General features: G+C 34.9%; 1 protein-coding gene across 1 annotated transcript; it reads left to right on the top strand.

Annotated features, from left to right (window-relative positions):
- The first annotated feature begins 66 nt into the window (after nt 1-66).
- Nucleotides 67-4,126, top strand: LOC110697199. Its single transcript, XM_021874545.1, has 4 exons — nt 67-474; nt 715-858; nt 1,663-1,778; nt 3,548-4,126. The coding sequence occupies exons 2-4, from the start codon at nt 751-753 to the stop codon at nt 3,852-3,854; spliced, it is 531 nt and encodes a 176-aa protein (XP_021730237.1). The 5' UTR covers nt 67-474; nt 715-750; the 3' UTR covers nt 3,855-4,126.
- Nucleotides 4,127-20,519: the final 16,393 nt, after the last annotated feature.

Genomic DNA, 20,519 nt, shown 5'->3' with positions numbered 1-20,519 from the left:
AATCCCAGATTAATCACCATAATTTTCCGATACATCTTATAGCGCGTTTAATAAACCAATTAGAAGTCGTACCATGGTTGATCAGTCATATAAGACACATACACAACCACCGCCGTTCCCATTAGCTATGCCTCCTTTGTCCTTCTCAATCTCGCAAGTAAAGTTTACCACCACTTCATGATGATTTTCTCTCTACCTTGGGTTACCCAAGGGTAACTGTCATCTACATTGCACGTTGAATTGCCAACTTTACCCACTCATTTATATTGCGAAATTACACAGACACCCCTAGATAAACATATCAAGCTTGAATTCGCTCGTTATCTTTTGCCATTAAAAAAAAAATTTGCACCTTCAGCGCGAGCATTAAAAAGGGAAAGAGCACTCCTTTTGCTTGGTTTCTCCGGGCTGACCTGCAATCTCCTCCGGCGTACGGCAGCAGCGATTTTCCAGTTTTTTCTCTCCTCTTCAAAGGTAACCCTAATTTCTTTTACAATTAATTCCAAATTTCAAAAATCTAAACTATTTTATCATCAATTTTAGAATTTAGGTTTAAAATCCGAATCGTATAAATTAGACAGGATTTTATTTTTGCACTTAAACTATCATATTCTTAACCCAGATAAAGAAATTATATAGGTACAAAAATACATAAATTTTGTGTAAATTTATGAATTTTATTTTGATCAATTGTATTTTATGTATCAATTTCAGGTGTGCTAATTAAAGATTCAGCTGAAAAATAAGATAATGGAATCATCTTCTGTAATTAGCCCGAATGATGTTTTGGAGTCTTTGATGAATGATGGAACTATTGACGCTTTGAGGTTGAAGATTATCAATCAGCTTAAAGCTAATGTAAGTGAACAACTAATTTTCAAGAACACCCCCCCTCCCCCCCCCCCCCCCCTTTTTTTTAAGGATTCATGGGGTTTACATTAAGCTTAATGATTTCGCTGCACGGCTGTTTTTCGAAAGGTTTATGTATACTTGGATATGATAATGAGCTTATTTAGTTGGATTAGTGGCTTCCATGATCATGTTAGGTTGTCTATGGTAGAAGCTAGATGATCATTTATGTGTTAGACTTATTAATGCCTTGTGTTAAAACTACAATTTGGCACGGTTTAATCTGCTGAAAGTAATTGAAGAAGGGAGTGAATGGCTGGATGGCCTTGTAGATGGATTGTTTGATGTTCCATTTAGGCATTTCGAAGGATTTAGTTGCGGCTAAACTAATAAAATGTGTATCCAAAAACCAACATTTTGTTGTCTGCCTCCCCCCCTCTTTTTATGTGTTCTGGATCTTGCTTTGCTTGAGATGATTGGATGGTGGTGCAAATATTATTGGGCTCTATGATTCCTTGTTGTTTTGTGGAATAGGAGTGATACACTCCTTGGGTAAGAGACTTTGAGCCTAGGATCCCGACTTAGTTTCCCTTTCCAATGGTCATAATACTTGTAAATCATATGGTTTAGATGATAGTTTATATGCTTCATGACTCTTTGCTCGTGATCTTATCATCATTATTAAAGCTTCCCTTCTATATGGGGGGTTTTCACCATTATAAGGCTTCCCTTCTATATCGGGGTTATCATCATTATTAATGCTTCCCTTCTATATGGGGTAATGGGGAGTGATGAATATATATTCTCTTACAGGAGGAGTTAAAGAAAACAACAATAACAATGGTGGAACAAAGCAAGGTTCTCAACACACCTGGAGCAGAGAAGCAGACCAAAAGGGAGCTTTTTGATTCTCTTCGACAGGAGCTTGAGTAAGTTGTGATGCTAATCCTGATGGTCGTTGCTTTTCAGATTTTTAGGAGCAGCCTTGGTTGTGGGGAAAGGGAGTTATGTCTATGAGGATGTCTACTTTCATAAGTCGTAAATAGCTCAGCTTCACCTGAATTAGAATTAAACTTTTGAGTTTTGTGTGGATTAGTTTTAGCTTTATAAGCTGTTGGCAAGCTTGATGATTTTTGACTCTACAAATTGGACTTGATCAAGATAGTGCCAACTAACCAACGTGATGAGTTGTTTCTTCATTTGTGGGTTTCAAAATTATAAGACTTTAGTCTCACCATGAACCATAACTTTACTTTCTTTGAGAGCTAATGTTATGTTTCTCACTCATCCTTTTAGTCAGTCTTTTTGTTTCCTTTCATGTAGTCAGCCTAGTATGTGCTTCTTCTGCAGAGTTGGTACAGTGTGTTTTAATCTGAGTACCTTTGCTGACGTCCTACAAGGTACCAATTACTTACTAGTCCTACTACTTGGAGTGCCAATAAAATTTGTGTACATGTGAAATTTTGATTTTTTTTTTCTTTCCCTTTTAGGCAGTCAAATTTCCTGGGCCTGTAATACATATTGGAAACTTAGGAGAGGTAGCTTGTTTTCCGTTTGATTGAAGTGGAAGAAATGGGAAAGAAATTAATACCTTCCCATTATTAATTTTGTTTAGTTGGAATTCTGGAAAGGTGGAAAGAAATTTTAAATTCCTTTATAATACCAAGTTTCCAACCATTCCAATCTTTCTCTCCTCTCTTCCTGGATTTCAACACACTTGTTCATCCTCTCCATCAATGTCACAACCTCCTCTTGGCTTCAGTTCTTTCTCATCTGTAGACCACCATTTTCCTCACTCTTCCTGCCACAACTGACAATGCTGCTCCTCTGCTGCTTATCTATCTTTAATTGTTGCTGCAGTCAATCTGTCATTGCATTTCTTTGTCACGGTTGCTTGCTACCACCCAACTGCCTTCCCTTGTCGTCTCTTTACTCTTTTGACCTGCCTTAAACTGGACCTTTAGTGATTGGGGTGAGCCACCTTAGTAATGAGATGAGAGTTATTTATTAGTATAGTATGGGAAATTGTATCGGATGGGGCTTATGGGTGTGAGAGGTGTTGGTTGTGGTTCTGGACTTCTGGTGGGTGATTCTGGATTTCAGGGTGAAAGAGGGGTGTGGTAACTGTTGTGGGTCAAATGAAGAGTAGGGTGATGCGAATGTGGGACAAGGCAGAAGACACCACTAGACCAGAATAGCAGAGTGGTGGTTCTGGTGAGGGCCTGAGGGGTAACAGTGGTCTTGAAAGTTGAAAGGAAAGCTGGTGAAAGGTGGAAAATGGAGGGCAAAACCAAACAACCTACATGGAAGATCGAGATAAAATTCTCCTCTTGCAATCCTGTAACCAAACAGCCCCTAGGAATAATAAGGTTCAGCTTCAAATAGCTTGAATACTAGTGAAGTTCTGTTGACACGTAACTTTCACAATGGTCAAGGCTATTTTGAGCATTCTGTCCTATGCGATATGGGCTTATGGGTATTGTATATGGTGTTTCTAATATGGTAATTGGTTTCCTTTAAAAATTTGTTGGCAGCATAGTCTAGTGTCTAAATGCTGCAGAGCAGAAATGCTCTTATTTGCTCTGTTAGTGATGATCTCTTTGCTCTTGTATTATGACGAATGCTGGTTAACTGTCTGTTGAATTTTTTCCGTCTTGTGTCGGGTGTTTGTAAACATAGTGTCTCCTTGTTTTGGCAGAGCCCCTGTGCTTGAGAAGGCCTCTAAATCGGTGTGGGACTTAATTTTAGATGATAATGGTTTGGGGAAGGAAATTAGCGAAACCGTTGAGAAAGTCTTTTGCCGATTAAGTGGCCGTGAACCTCCTTTGTACTCTGCTTCAACCAGTGAGGCCCAGCAACAGGAGAAAGAACAGGACGAGAATCCGGCTTCTGCTTCGAAGAAAAGAAGTTTCAATGAGATAAATGGAGCAGAGAAAGTAGAGAGATCTGATGATGCCCCATCTGCATCTGAGGATAGAAATCCTGTTACTGACATAAAGACTTAATTCAGATTAGTGTTTCGGCCTCTAATTGTTAGAAAATGGTTAGACAGGTGTAACATTTACTTGGTCTGGTGTAACTGTCTTATTGTAGTTGAAGAGGGTTCCTCTAAGGGATGATCAGCATTGTTCGATATAATAAATCTGTAGCTACATTTGTAACTTGATCTTTTATCATAGTGCCACTACTGGATTGTATATGTAGGAAAATTTATACGTACATAACCCGTGAGGTAGGTTTATTACTGTATTGCTAGGTTGATCTGGATTTAAATTGATTTCAGGGTTAGCCGGATCGGTGCATTCAAGATACGAATATAAACGACTCAGCCAATCTGGCCATTTGCGCATAAAAATTGAACTCTAATCTTGGGCCTATCATTTCAAACTTGGTTTTAGGCCAGTTTTGGGTCAAGTTGCAACTGAACATTAAACAGATATGACCAGACTTGAATGGAGTTTGTTCTAGCCTCTAGGCAAACTACCCCATAGTCATTAGATCAGATCCATCATCACTCATCATTGAGGCCTAAAAGCCAACATACTACTATAACTTTTGCCATTTTTGAGCTTTTAACAAACATAATGTTCAAGGTTTTATCTCATTTTCCCTCATCAACCCTCACAGTTTTTTTGATTCAGTATTTGGAGGCCAAATACTACTCATGGATTGTGAAATCATCGTCTTATGTTGCCAACTTAAATGAAGTTATCAGACAGTATTGATCTAGTGATGATATTGTATTCTACAACCTTAAGGCTGTGAAATTAATCCCACTAAAGGCACTTTATAGTTGAAGATTCTTTTACATTCCTCCTTCTCAAGGGGTCTTGCGAATCTAACAAAATATTTCATGTTTCTTTTTTCTTATATACGAATATAATTACTTTATCAAACATGGTAAAAATTTCTAAATTTGACAAGTTGTAAATGCGAAGGATTTCTTGTTCAAAAAAAAAAAATGCGAAGGATTTCGGAAAATTTTTCAAACTAAGCTCCATTTACTTCTTCCGTTAACAGTTAGTTGCAACATATACTATAAATAGGTGCTACCTATTAGTTGCAACAAACTTATTTTTTTCCTTTTTTAGTAACTTTTTTATGGTAAAATGACTAAAATACCCTCATTTAAAAATTGTTAACACATAATACTACACATAATTACAAATTTTTATAACCCTAATCTAACTTAATTATCTAACTTTTTTCCCCAAAAAAATCAGATCAATTCTGAATTTCACCTCACTCTCTCCTCCATCTTCATCTCCCCACCATCTCTCTCCTCCATCTTCTTCGATCTTCATCTTCTTCCTATCATCATCATCATCTCTCATCTTCTTCCTTCTTCATCTCTCATCATCTTCTTCGTGGTTGTAGGTGGCTATTTCGTGGTTCGTGGATGGTTGCCTCGTGGGTGGGTGCAGATCGTGGGTGCGGTGGTGGGTTTGAATTGGGTTCCTGCGGTGGTGGTGGGTTCGTGGGTGCGGTGGTGGTGGCATCGTGGGTTTAATTTTCTGGGTTTGAAATGGGTTTCTTGCGGTGGTGGTGGGTTCGTGGGTGTGGTGGTGGTGGGATCGTGGGTTTAATTTTCTGGGTTTGAAATGGGTTTCTTGCGGTGGTGGTGGGTTCGTGGGTTTAATTTTTTGGGTTTGAATTGGGTTCCTGCGATGGTGGTGGGTTCGTGGGTGCGGTGATTGGTTCGTGGGTGCAGATCGTGGGTTCTTGGGTGAGGTGGTTGCGGCAGTGGTTTTGTGGGTTAGGTGGTTGCGGCGGTGGTTTTGTGGTTGCTGGGTTGTTTCGGTGCCGCTGGGTGGTGGTGGATTCGGTGCTGTAGGGTGGTGCTAGTGGTGGTGGGTTATTAATTTAATTTTAGTTGAATTTTTTTTTTTTTTGGTTGGATTAATACTTAATCATATGCTTTTAATCATGCTTTATAACTTTTGCTTTGGTTTCCGCAACAAGTACAATTGTTGCAATTAACCGTTAACGGAGGAAGTAGAATATATACTCCATTTTAGACGCGTGGCAAAAGTATTTACCAAACTAAGCTTGAAGGAAAAACGCCACCTAGGGTAGCATTTTACCCCTAACTGAAATGTTTGAAAAAAAATTCTGCCAAGGGTAAAATGCTACCCTGGGTGGCGTTTTTCAGCATAAAATGCCAACCAGGTTGGCATTTTTACCTTCAACATAAAACGCCAACCTTTACCTGCAAGATACTATTGGCAACAGCCTGCTCCCGAAACCTACAGGCTTCTTGCCAGCCTGTTGCCACTCCCACCACCAGTTCAACTACTGCCAACCACTCCCAACTAACACCAACCACCACAAACCACCACTTCGTTCACCTACAACCAACAATTTAACAACCTTCATCCACCAGTTCCATAAAAAGCATGAATGCGTACAGTACAGTTGATAAATGGGAAAAAAAATCAGTTAAAAAAAGCCAATTATATTAATAATATTTGTTTGTATACTACATACTAGAGAATCCAATTACAACAAACAAACAAAAGCAATTCTAAGATCCTAATTCATCTATTCGACGTAATTGCTCTCTATCAACTCACGGTCTCCAACGACGAACATACTGAGTTACGGTTCTAAAAGGATCTGGGGGAGGAGTTCTGAAAGAATTTGGGGGAGGAGTCTGTTGGCTGGATGACGGTCCCTCCTGTGATAAGTATGGCGCAAACATGGGTACGGTGAAATCCTTCGGGATTTCACCACACTGTGAGGACGCTGTAGGGGACGTGTGAGTCTGTCCCCTACTACTCTGGCCTACCTCACGGTGTGAATGCTGTTGGGAGCCTCCACCCTACTGTTGCTGTGATTGGTCCCGCCTCGGGATAAGATGACCATGACCATGTCTTTGTAAGCTAGTCACAGTCATCGCTTGAATTTCATCTATCTGCAGTATGGTGGGATATGATATGTTCAAGACTCCCAGTGCATCATGTATAGCCAGCATATCAAGTGCCTGCATAAGTCAACAATCAGTCAATTCAATAATATCAGAAATTATAAATTGATAAAAAAAAAAATTCATCTAAAACTCACATATCCACCGATGTCTCCAAAAGCTGACTGATAATGAGTTGAGGGTGGGGTATAGTTAGGGTTGATGAAGCGTCGGGTAATGCTCCTGTACCATACCATGTATGGATCGTGATACTCCATCCGGCCTTGGAAAGGCGCACCATCCACGACGTGCTGCAACCGCTGATCCCACATGTCAATGAAAGGGGCATGCTGAACTGCCCAGCTCACGTCCCCTTTCCTCGTCGGTCTGTCCTATACAAGTGGACACTCGTGTCACACGTGGTGGGGACAGCTTGACGAAGGCTGAACTATCGCATGAATCTGTCGGGGAGGTGAGCCTCCACTACCTCAAACCGGATGAGGATCGTCATGCCACGCCACTCCATCTGATGATCATGAAGATATGGGGGCATGGCATCGACTAAGTCAGCGACGTACGGATCCCACGTCATCTGCATACACGCCGTCAGTAACATCATAATTAACTTATTGAAACAATGAACGAGGTGTTAAATTAGTTTTTATAGTGTAATTGATCACCTGAGACACGCTCAGCCTGTCGAATGCGTCTTTGTAATACGATAGACTCCTCGCTGCATGCACACGAGTAAGTCTTCGCACCAACCACCTAATTATATATAATAACAGTGTTCATGAAAAATTATTAGCAAAATAAAGCGGTATGTGGATAACTTAATTGTAAGTCATACATACCTGCAACTGTATGCCTGGTCTTGTGAAGGGAGTGGCGGAACCTCATATGCATGCTCCCGATCATCTTCCTCCTCATGGCCACCCTGTTGTCGATAGTTAGCAACCCTAGCTGGCCTACCAACGTAGATGTGCTCCCAAGCCCATAACTGTAATAAAAAACATAAGTTAAGTTTAGTCACCGTTAAGTACGTAATAGTTAAAAAAAAGGTACAAAATTAAAGGGACTACTTGAAGCACAATCAAGGGACCACCGATCTCCCATCTACCTTGCTGGGATGCTTTGCATAGATGGCGATACAAGGTCGCCAGACATGCACTACCCCAGCTGTAGTCACGTATCCGCTCCCAGCTGTAGGTAGATCAACTATATGTGACTACCACTCTTGTTACTAAATAACGATCCTATCAACATGAATAGGTACGCTTGAGCGAATCTCTGAACGACTTCGTCATCAGCATCAGGAGGCAACACCCCAAATGTCTCTCGCAACCATATGTGTCTCAGCCCTGTGCCTCTAATATCGGCGACTTCAGGCCTCACCCCTAACACCCTCTCAACAAGTGATAACTTGTTATTTTCTATGATTTTAGAGTGATTTTGAGCCCTAGAATTGTGGGAAATCAATGTTTAGTTCACTAATTACTCTATTTTTATGCATTTTTTATGTATCATATGCTTCACGGGTTTGCTAGTGTTTTGGTGCATATTTAGGTATAAATATGACACTTTGAAGCTTTTGGACAAAGAAGAAAAGAAGTTGGAGACAAGAAGAGGAAATAAGGGAGCTATGGAAGAATGAAAGAAGCAAGGAAAAGTGTACAAGAGTAAAATAAGAGCATTTGGAAGGGTTTTGGAAGGATTATTTCACTAAGGTCAACTTCAAATGACTATAACTTTTTTTCTACTCAAGTTTTTGAAGTGATTCAAATTGAATATTAAAGTTTATCTCAAGAGCTTTCCAACGACTACTTACATGCCTTATTCCAATGAGTAATGAAGAAGTTATGACCTTCCAAAACGAAGTTGTTTCGCCAGAAAAAGTTGTACGTCCGTGCCAAGTGATGCACGTCCGTGCAAGGTCAGGCAGAAGCTACTGTTGTCATTTTTATAGGTCTGCACGTCCGTGCCGACCTGGAGACGGGTCGATTCTTGTTTTCTCCGCCCTTTTACTTGGGGGTTATATAATATCCCTTTAGCTTCATTTGTAGGGGGATCTTCTTAGTTTTAGTTTTAGCTTAGGTTAGGGTTTTTAGAGAGAGAAACTCTCATTTTCTAGAGAGAGAAAGTGAGAAAAGCTTGTTAAAAGCTTGGAATATGAAGAATTGAAGGAAAGAAACTTGAAGATTTGGATACTCCTTGCAATATCAATGAGAATTTCTTACTCTCTCTCTCTTATTTTGTTATTCTATTTACTTATTTTTGTACCTTTTTATCCTTAATTACTTGTTTATGTTAGATTAGTGTTTGATTTTATTTTCTTAGTTGTTAATTCCTTTAGTTTTGCAATTTATTATGATTTGTGAGTAGTTCTTTTACTTGGGATGGTTGAAACCATTGATGAATTCACAAATACTTGTTTGTATGTGTTGATTTAGCTAATGTGGGATGTTAATTAGTTGAGCTTAAGTGGTTTCATTGTTAGTTCTTGTAAGTGGCCATTGCTAGAACTATTTATCTAAGATTTCTCAACGAAGGATCGAGAGATGAACTTGAGATAGCTCCCTTATACTTAATTGACTTAAAATGCCATGAGAATAGGAATTTCTAGTCAAGGGAATGTTTATGTCATCGTGATTATGCTTTACCACTTGTTTTATGCTTTGTAACCACGAGAGTAGGTTATATTCATGACTCAAGTAATCCCTCTAGCTTGAGAGAGTAGTTGGGTGCCTTAGATGACTTCCCCTAATTTATCCCCAAATTGTTATGTCTTGTATGCTAAATTGTAGTTTGTGAATGACTTAATTGGTGGATACCTTCCCAAGATCCTTTTTATTATTGTTTGTAGTTTTTCTTCATAACTCATAACCCAAAAAGACTTGACTTAGCTTATCACAAATCGATATTTGTTAGTGCTCCCCTTAGTCCTTGTGGGATCGACCCTTACTTGCCCTTTCTACCCATTTGAGAGACCAAGTTAGATTTTTATCTTTGGTAGGCTCGACGACGGCCTATCAACAAGGTCACAAGGGTCCTCTATAATGGGCCCTATGACTGCCCTACCACGTATTGGGAGTCGTGTCAGTATCGCCACAACTCGGAGCGTGACGGTGGCCTCCCCAACTGGTAGATGGAAGGAGTGAGTCTCCTGTCTCCATCTCTCAACGAGCGTAGTAATTAGCGCTCGATCTATAGGTGTGAATGTCATCCTATGAAATCCGTCAAAACCCACGTGATCGATGTAACGTAGTACACGCGGGTCGACAACCCAGTCTTCCACCACCCTGCTAACATGGTGCCGGCAAAGCAAGCACCGTGCTGGATCAACCCGTAGAACAAAAAAAATTACATAGTTAGATAAATTAACATAAAAAATGCCAAAAACATTAAAGATTTGGTAGATGAAAACTTACTGACTGCTCCCATGTGTCACGGCTCCGATGGCTGTCCTAAAGTGTCAGGATATAAGGGTTAGCTGGTCCCGGTCCTTGATCGTGTCCCTCCATGATCTCTGTTCATTGCACAATGTAAAACAGGAAATCAGCAACATCATTGTGTTCGTAATGGACGAGTTCTCTTATTGTGTTCGTCCTGATGACAACGACCGCATTTGATTGGTGGACGATTAGTATCATCCATTTCATTTCGTATGTGCTTTGACTTGGCCGACCAAGTCCTCGGACCATGCTCTCATTAGGAATGATTTTAGGCCCTCTATATGTCCTCCATGTCGTTTCACAAAGAATAGGCCAGAACTTTGGGACATAAGTATTCGCATACGCTCAGATCGTAGGAAACTTTCCACCCATGGTTCCTCAGAAACTGAATACTTAAGACATACGGTTAGAACATGAGAGCACGGTAGGTGAAATATCATAGGTTTGTTGCATGTACATGTTCTCGAATTGAAATTGACGGTATGCTTATGGTTTCCTTTTCTGCCTATCCTCTCTCCTCGGTGTGTTTTTACTTGGTATATGAACCCGAATGCAACTTATCCATCTCGATCAGTAACATGAACCCGAATGCAGCTTATCCATCTCGATCAGTAACATGAACCCGAATGCAGCTTAGAAACCAAGACCAACTGGAAGTGTTTTCCCCTTTAACTATTGCAAATGCTAAAGGAAATACCTGAAAATTAGCATAAATACTTGTAGCAACCAATAGTGTCCCTTTATATTTCCCATACAAGTGTGTCCCATCGATAGAGATAACAGGCATGCAATGTTTGAAACCATTGATGCAAGGTTTGAAGGCCCAAAACACTCGTTCAAACACTTCCATGTTGTTGTAGTAAAAGCCTCCCACAATAGCTTTGGGTTTGACTCTTAGAGGGCTTACATGAAAAAAGGAAGTATGTTGTACGAACTCTCCCAATCCCCAAAAATTTCCGCAATCGCTTTCTATTTGGCATACCATGCTCTTTGATAGGGAACATCGAATTGAAATTGGTTAGAGATGAGATCTTGTATGAATTCAACTTTCAAACATGGATTTTTCTGCACAAATGACTTGACATAGTCATAGATTATGGAGGAGTCCAAGTGCCGGTGATTGCTGGGTGGAACTTCACTCACGCAATTCTCACGGTGTGGGCCCTTGTAAGATACAATCTTAAAGGCATCTGTGTTCAGATTTGTTTTTGTACCACGTATCGACCAACCACACTTCCTCTTGCATTTAAGATGAAGGACATTCTCATTCGATGTCACCGTGGTGTAGAATTGATTCTGCTGTATGGAATACATTTTCACCATTTCTTGAAGCACTTTCTTACTGTCGAAAATCATACCCTTCTCAAATTCTCCCCCGTCAACAAATGAAGTCTGGTTAACCTCCCCTCCCCCCCCCCCGAATACATGTCCACCTCATAGTTCTCTTTTATTTGAGTGAACCAAGGCAAGGGAGTTCTAGCCACAACATTATCAACAGAAATTTCGTTGTTTATACCATCTTCCTCATCTCCGCCCTCACCCTCATCATTTGTATCCTCATACATATCAAGAACAGACAATTCGTTGTTTACAACAGTTTCAACAGTCACCAAAGTTAGAGATGGTGTTGCTTGAACATGTTCTTGCATAGGAGAGTAACTATGCAACTGCATTGGTGATGAAATGTCATTGTTTGAGGTAGATGGACCAGATTGCTGCAACATTGACACCGACACCCCTTCATGTACAGGTGTAGTATGTGAACTGAATGGAATGTTAAATTGATCGTCGTGTAACATTCTACTGAACGATCCCATTCCATATTCAAATGACGGAATGTTGTATGAGGGAATTTGTAACGAGCTTGTATGGTATGAGGGAAGATATGTAGGTTGTTGTTCTGTCAATCGAATAGTCTGTAGAGTACATATAGGCACCATTTCCACATACATATCAGTGGGAAGACACCTCATTGCAACGACACTCCTCAGAACCTCCAAATGGTCATCATTCAAAACAGGTAAGATTTGAACCCCACTAACACTCTCAAACCTCATTTTAATGTTCAATTCAACATTTATTGGGTTTGAACCAGTTACAATATAAACCTTGTTCAACAAATCAATGTAAGTCATACAAGGTTTCAATGCCAATGGTTCCATTTTTCCTCCTCTATACTAGACGTTCGATCCGACACACAAAATTTCACCCCCCACCGGCATAACAAAACAATCAATTGTGAAGCCATGTTCTACATAAGAATCGGAACGCATATTAGATGACACAAATACACAACACAACTAAAACCACAATAATTCCATTAAACCCTCAAGCTAAGTGTATATACAAAGCAGTGTTCAACAATGTACTTATTTACCTAATTAATCAACAATGTAGTATATACTTAAATGTACCTAATTCAACAATGTAGTTTGTAAATATACTTAAATTACATAATTACACAATAAATATACATATTTAGCAAAAAAAAAAACACTACATACTTGAACAAGAATGTATGCTTCATATACTTAATTTGAAATTAAACAACATACATATATATATACTTAATTTCAACAATTAAACAACAATGTATTATGTAGTTATACTTATTTCGCATACTTAAACAACAATATAGTACATAAATTATATATTACAAACATAAATTCCCAAAAAACATCAAAAACAGGTAACATAGTTAACTTGAATACATACCTCAAATACGGTAAATTCACTGCGTAAAAGTGGTAAAGAAAGAAGGAGGAACAATTTTTAGTGAGTATGATGAAGATCTAAGCAATGAAAAGTGAAGGATTTGCTTCAAATATGGAGGATTGGGCGAGGTATTGTGCGCAGGTTAGGGTTTGGGAATTGGGGTTTTTTTTGTTTTTTTGAAGAACAATGAAAAAAATAGAACGAAACTGTCTGAAATACCCGATGCAAAAACGCCAACCAGGCTGACGCTTTTGGTACAATTTTTTTTGAAAATCAATTAAGATAAAACGCCAACCAAGCTGGCGTTTATGCCCTGACTGATATTTTTTTTAAAAAAATTGGCCTAGGGTAAAACGCTACCCTGAATGGCGTTTACCCTAAAAGTTTAGTTTGATAAAAGTTTTGTCAAGCGTCTAATATGTAACATTTCTCACTTTGAAATTTTTTCCAAGGAATTCTTGACACACTACTGTACTAGGCTCTAGGTACATAACTAACTACTCTAGTAATTCGGCAGAATTTTATACGAGGTTGTCTCATAAAATACTCGAATAATCTCTTGACTTTAAAATGTCATCTCTAAAGATAATGTCGCCTTGTTTTTTTTGTCTACAACCAAAAATTAATTTTAGTGCACGATTTTGGAAGGACGTAAAATCTAAGACCATGTCTAAAACTTTTTTAAGGAACTTTTGGAAGAATTGCAACTCAAGTGACGATGGAATCGCACAATCTCGTAACATTTTGTTGATTCTTTGATTTTGTTTGTCTCTGCTTTTAGTGGAACATGAGAGCAGTTCGCAATTACAAAAAAATAAATAAATTACGGTATATGTCTCTTTTTATACCTTTTGACATTGGGTGTCATTAACAATGAGTTATATTTTTAATGAATTTGACGTATATTATCTATTTGTATTTTCACCGAGCAAGATATGATCTAGTAGTAGAAGTTCTGCTGAATCATTTAATGATCTTGACTTCGAGACTATATAAATCACTTTATACAGTACCAATAACAATTTTTTATAATTAAGCCATAATTTTAGCTTTATTGATGGAGTTTCCCTTCATGTTACGAGGAAATAAAAGGTTATTCCTTCCTTTCAACTCTCAATAGAGAGTAAAAGATGATGTAAGACTTAATTGAAAAGAAAAATACACCAATATTTCTCTTCATGAACACTGCCTTATAAAATGAAAAAAAAAAAAAATTACGATTTGTGAAAGGATCTATATCTCGGTAAATTTGACAAAAATGACCTAATTCTACAAATGATGTAAGTTAAATGATGTAAGATTTTACCTTAAAAATTGAACATAAATTTTCAAATGAAATTGGAACAAAGTTGAGCATAGTCATTCAACCATTGTGATTACGGAACTCTCTCTTGCATATGAATATGATTGCTAGTAGAAAGAGAAAGTAGCAATGTGACGTTTTTGACAAACACTTTCCAAATTTTCAATGGATTGACTGTGTTGAACTCAGTTGAAGTTGACAACTTGTAGTTATAATTCTAAAATAAGCTTTTTGTATAAGAATATATTCTTTCTAGAATTTATATATGTACACTGGCGAATTAGGGAGTGTATGTACGTAGACAAGAAGAATCCATGGTTTTGATTGTTCTTATCCCATCACTTTTTAGTACATCATTCAATGGATTTGATGCAAGTTATTATTTAATTAACGGTTCAGATAAGAAGATATAGTAAAATACTATCATAATGTTCTTAATCAACTATACTACTGCTAATCATAAGCAAAATTAAACATTTAGTAATTGACATAATGGAATTAGTTTGATGATGTTTACGTACAATATATTGTATTTTAATGAATTGGGTGAATGTCAACTAAATCTGTTAATAAAGTTGTAGAGAAGTTATGTTAAAATTTTCGATATCAAGCAGCCTAAAGAATAAAATAAAATAGAATGAAATTTCTTGTGGTTGTCCTTAAGTCTGATAGATTAGAATGATGTTTTAAATTATAATGAATTTATTATATATAAGTAAATTATAAATATGATATTTTTTTCGTAATATAAAATCTTTAATGTGAAATGATAAATTTTTAATAATTTAAATCCTAAATCATTATTCATTGTTTTACCATATCTTTTATTTTGATAGAACACCAACCACGTCCACAACCAACCTACTACATCAATTGATAAATTGAACCGTGAAATGTTAGCCAAGCTGAAATTGATATAAATTAAATCTTTACATTTGTATAAAATAAATCAATATATTTACCAATAAATGAAAAATTGTTGCGATATAAAATCAAATCTATGCATTGGAATTTTTTATCATCTCCAAAAATAACCAAAGTCATCCATATATTAAGTATGCAACATTTAATCGTATGCCATTACATAAACAAATAATCGTTAAGTATCCTGAATAAATACAATGTAACTAATAATTACAAATATAAATTTAAACATAAGATTTTAAAAATTACCCGGACATTGATGACCCAAAACTAACACAAAATTACTAACACAAAATTCGTTTGATGGGGTTTTGTATCGATACGAAATATTTGTGTCGTATGATGTGTTAGATCTGCATGTAAAAAAATATTTAGTAAATAAAACATATACATATAATCGTTGAGTATCCCAAATTAATATAATGTAAGTAATAATTAGAAATATTAATTTTAACATAGGATTTTAAAAATTAAGCTAAAAATTACCTGGCCATTGATGACCAAAAATTAACACAAAATTACTAATACAAAATTCGCTTGATGGGGTTTTTTGTTGATACGAAATTTTCTTTGTGTCGTATGATGTGTCAATTTATAATGGTAGGTAAAACAAATTTTAATTTAATTATAATTAACGAACAATTTGTATTTCTTATCATAAATACTATCAAAATTTATCTTATAATGATAGGTATCAAACTTTATTATAAGTGTTTATCATTTAAATATTTTTTAGTATATGTTTTTTAGATTTCTTATACTCGTAGTATTGAATTAATAAATTTATCTTTTCCTATATTTTTACTTTATTTTTTTTATTAAAATAATTTAATTCGTGAATTATAATCTACGCGGCATTAAAATTTTAGAGATATCAAATCGAATTCTTTACTTTTATCTAGGTGGCGACATAATTTTTTAATTCAAAAATAAAATACAAATCATTCTTCTTATTGGTCGAAATAAGTATATTTCTTACGTGGCGCTCCGAATGCTCTCCAAAAATTCCTACTTTATTTATATAATAAACACAATGTAAACAATAATCACAAATATACACTTAAACATGGATTTGAAAAATTAAGCTAAGAATTACCCAGCCATTGATGACCTAATAAAATGACACAAAATTCGCTTGATTTGGTTTTAAATTGATACGAAATTTTATTGGTGTCGTATGATGCATCAATTTATAATGGTAACTTAATTATAATTAATAAATGATTTTTATTTCTAATTATAAATACTATCAAAATTTATCTTATAATGATAGATATATAAATCCTATATCTAAAGATGATTTTCTAAAAAAGATAATTTTTAGTTTTTAAATAAATTAAATCGTAATAAATCACTATTCGTTGTTTTTTTTATAATTATTTGATTTATTTTACAATTTAATAATTTCAGACAAAAATATTATAATAATAATTTAATTAAAATGATATTGCCAATTACAAAAGTTTTTTTTAATGTAATTTATAATGCGACTTAATTTAAATTATTGTTGTTTTGTATTTTATTCGTTGTTGTTAGTTATATGACAATAATATGACATCTTTCAAAAAAAAAAAATGTAAATATGATACAAAATTTTCTTGGTTTGGTTTTGTATTGATACAAAATTTTGTTAATGTCGTATGATGTGTCAATTTATAATGGTTATCAAAAATTTTAATTTAATTATAATTAAGGAATTAATTTTTATTTCTTATCATAAACACTATCAAAATTTATCTTATAATAGTAGGTATATAAATCCTATATCTAAAGATGATTATTTTATAAGATAATTTTTAATTTTTTAAATAAATTAAATCCTAATAAATCAATCCTAATAAATCAATATTCGTTGTTTTTACTTACGTGGCAAAATTCTTAAATCTCATTCGTCACTTTTGTTTAGGTGGCAAACGAATTTTTATAATTCCAAAATAAAATAGAAATCTAATTTTTAATTGGTTGAAAATATACCTTTGCTTATGTGGCGCGCCGAATGCTCTCAAAAAATGTCTACTTTATTTATATATATTAGATTAGATTAGATTTTCTTCACTTTGACCGGCATATTTATTGAGATATAATTTTGACCATCTTTTTTTTTTTTTTTTTTTTTTGAAACAATTTTGACCATCTTTTCTTTAATGGCCTATTAATAAAATATAATAGTAAAACATTAAATTATGAAAATAGACATGATATATAACTTAATACTCCCTCGTCCCTTTATTAGATGCCTATTTCTACTATTTATTACTCACATAATAAAGAGAAGTAGGCATCTAATTAAGGGACGGAGGGAGTAACATTTATTCAAAGAAAGCATGCAAATAGTATATAAGTTAATTTAAAGTTAAAGTGATGTAAATATCAAAAATAGAGGGAGTAATATAATAGACAACAGTGCATGCATTTCTAAGTGGGCGATTTTTGTTTGCATCATGCTTCTATTATAAAATGCAAAGTAGGGTCGTCACTCGAACTACTATCGATCTTCATCTCTTAGGACATCATCGGATTAAAGATAAAATTATTCTAAGCTTTTTATCTATACTATTGCTGGAGTCTTTGGCTGCTCCTAATTGGAGGATTAATAAGGCTTTAATGTATCACGGTCTTTAATTGGTGTATAATGTACTATTATACTCCTGGAATTGTTGTCCACTTGTAATCATCACAAAGACTAATTAGATTGTTAACTTGTTTTAGATACCTACTTGTATACTACAAGTATAATTGTCACTATTGCAAATGCATGCATTATTTTTATTGTTTGATTTTTATCTAACGTATTTAAATCTATAGACAACATACATTTTGTTACCTACAATATAGCTATAACTTAACAATTTTATGGTTTCAAAGTTTCGAACTAGTTTGTCTTTGTTTTCCTCACATCCACAATATATTACTATTAAACTTGTTGACCACTTACGCAAAATAATTAATATAAACAATAGTATGAATGATATTTCACATATATATATGTATTTAAGAGGGGGGGTGGGTTAGATAAACAAATACGAGTTGCATGCATAAGGTAGAAAGATTAAAATACGAGGAAGGGGTGTAAAAGCTTTTCTTTTCAAATGCGATGGTCAACATGTTTATATAACTTAACATGTGTCTATGAATAGTTGTGACTTGTGAACACTTATCAGTTTATATAGTAACGTGATCTAAGTATTTTATGACTTTACAAGTGTATAAAATTAATAAATTTGTTTTTGAAATCCAAGGAACACTTTTTAGACAAATGTAAAATCAAATTAAATTTCATACGTAGTATATAAATTGATAAATAAATATTTGGCAAATTTGAAGACTTGAAGTGGTTATCCTTACTTTGCATTATTGAAGTTGTAATTCTTGTAACTCTTATATATGATCTTATCTATCATGCTACTCACGCAAGCAAGACATTTGTTTGTTGGATTGGGAGATAAAAATTAAACAAAACAAAATTGTCACAATTTACATGAACAAAAAGTTAATTTATTAATTAGATTAGGATACAGACAAAATAGGTCTCTACTAGTCTAATCCATACTTTGCGTTTTAAAATTGGTTGTTAATCATCATGATGCAGAACGTCAGATTTTAATTTCTTAAAATTGTCCTTCTTATTTATTTATTTATTTATTTATTTATTTATTTTTACAGAATTCTTAATATTGTCCTTGTTATTAACTACTACTTGTATTAATTAAGAAGTGCTCCGTATTATTAAACGACGCAAATCCTAGAGAAACAAAAGTAACAAAGTCCAATCATTGTCGTTGAATGAGAAGATATACCGTACAATATTGTACGTCCAAAGTTTTAAATTAACAATTAGGAAGTATGTTGACAATAATCATTTTATTTTAGTATTAGTATGGTAAAAGTAAAAAAGTTACTAGGAGCTAGAGTATCAATGAATAAGATATTCTGTTTAGGACTAGCTGGTTAAGGGCAATTAGCTGGTTAAGGAATGAGAAATGATAAAGTAAGAGAGAGTGAGGACTAGGAGTGCTAATCGAGTTAATTGAGCAGCTTGCGAGGAACTCAAACTCGAATTGGTCAATGCTCGATCAAAACTCGACTCAAGTTCATTGGCTCGTGCTCGCTTGAATCAATTCAAAACTTGATAAGTGTAAAAGAAATTCTATATTATTCTGCTCTTTTATCTAAATCGAAAAACTACATTGATACTTTATAAATTTAAATTAATACACTTCAGTAGGTTCTCAAAATGTCATGTGTGCCCAATCATGTGAAATAAAGTAGTTACCGAGGAAGTGCCAAGAGACATAATCAACAAAGAAAAAAAAAAAAGGTGTCTCATTTAAAAGCCATATTAATTCCAAATGAAAAAAATTCATATATCAACTTTACATTTATCGAGAAATAGATCCTTGGTATCCGGAAATCATAAATAAAGAAAAAAATACTCGTACATGAAATTAATAAAGAATATCTACAACCATCTAAATGAAAAGCCGATAGTAAAATTTTGAACCATTTTGGAAACTAACTTTGAATACAAAACAACATGGTCATACTACTTCTATAGATCTATCCATTCATAATTCGCCGTACACCATTTAATGATACTACCTTCGTTTTTATTTAGTTGACACCTTTCTTTTATCACGCTTGCCAATGCACTATTTTAACGATTAATATCTCTAATTCTCGACATTGAAAAATTACAAAAACTGGATATTAATAAAATATATATTGAAACGACTCAAACAAGATTCCACTTGACTATGTTTTACTGTAGCTATAAATCACAAAAGCTAGTCAAAGCATAGTATGTGAATAGTGTAAAAGTCTAACGGTGCCAATTAAAAAAAATGGAGAAAGTATTATTTACCTATTATAAACCTATGCGTAAAAAAAGATAAGGAAGAAAAAAAAAGAACAAAAGGGCAAAAATGTCTTTTTTGAAGGAAAGGCGAAAACGTCATATTATTGTTCCTAAGTACACCTAAGGACTTGCCCATGGACGATTTTTTACCATTCTCATCCATTTTGTTTCTCCTATTTATACCCTTTTTTCAAGATAACTTCTCACCTACTCTCCCATTTTTCCTTCCTTCTTTCTCTCTCCTATCTAATCCATTTTCTCTCTCCTATATCTTTATCTCTCCAAAAACAAATAACAAATCCCATGAAATTTAACAAAAACCCATGAAATAATCATCTAAAAATCTCTCTGTATGAAACACATAACTTTGTTACGACGTGTTCGTCTTGCTCAATCTTTTTCCGTTGTTTTTCTCTACTGGTTTTACGTTTTCTCAGAGATTAACTCGTTTTAAAACCCCATTTTTTTTTAGATTTTTCAAATTTTTTTTTGTGAATTTTCAAAAAAAAAAAAAAA

Source organism: Chenopodium quinoa, unplaced genomic scaffold, assembly GCF_001683475.1.
Source record: "Chenopodium quinoa cultivar QQ74 unplaced genomic scaffold, ASM168347v1, whole genome shotgun sequence".
NCBI classification, from domain to species: Eukaryota; Viridiplantae; Streptophyta; class Magnoliopsida; order Caryophyllales; family Amaranthaceae; genus Chenopodium; species Chenopodium quinoa.
The sequence above is the reverse complement of the archived record's forward strand: the minus strand, read 5'-3'. Positions and strand labels throughout refer to the sequence as shown.

Coding starts and splice junctions, on each gene's coding strand:
- LOC110697199 (XM_021874545.1), top strand. CDS start 751: ATGGAATCATCTTCTGTAATTAGCCCGAATGATGTTTTGGAGTCTTTG. Junction 859..1,662: donor TCAATCAGCTTAAAGCTAAT/GTAAGTGAACAA, acceptor ATTCTCTTACAG/GAGGAGTTAAAGAAAACAAC. Junction 1,779..3,547: donor TCTCTTCGACAGGAGCTTGA/GTAAGTTGTGAT, acceptor TTGTTTTGGCAG/AGCCCCTGTGCTTGAGAAGG.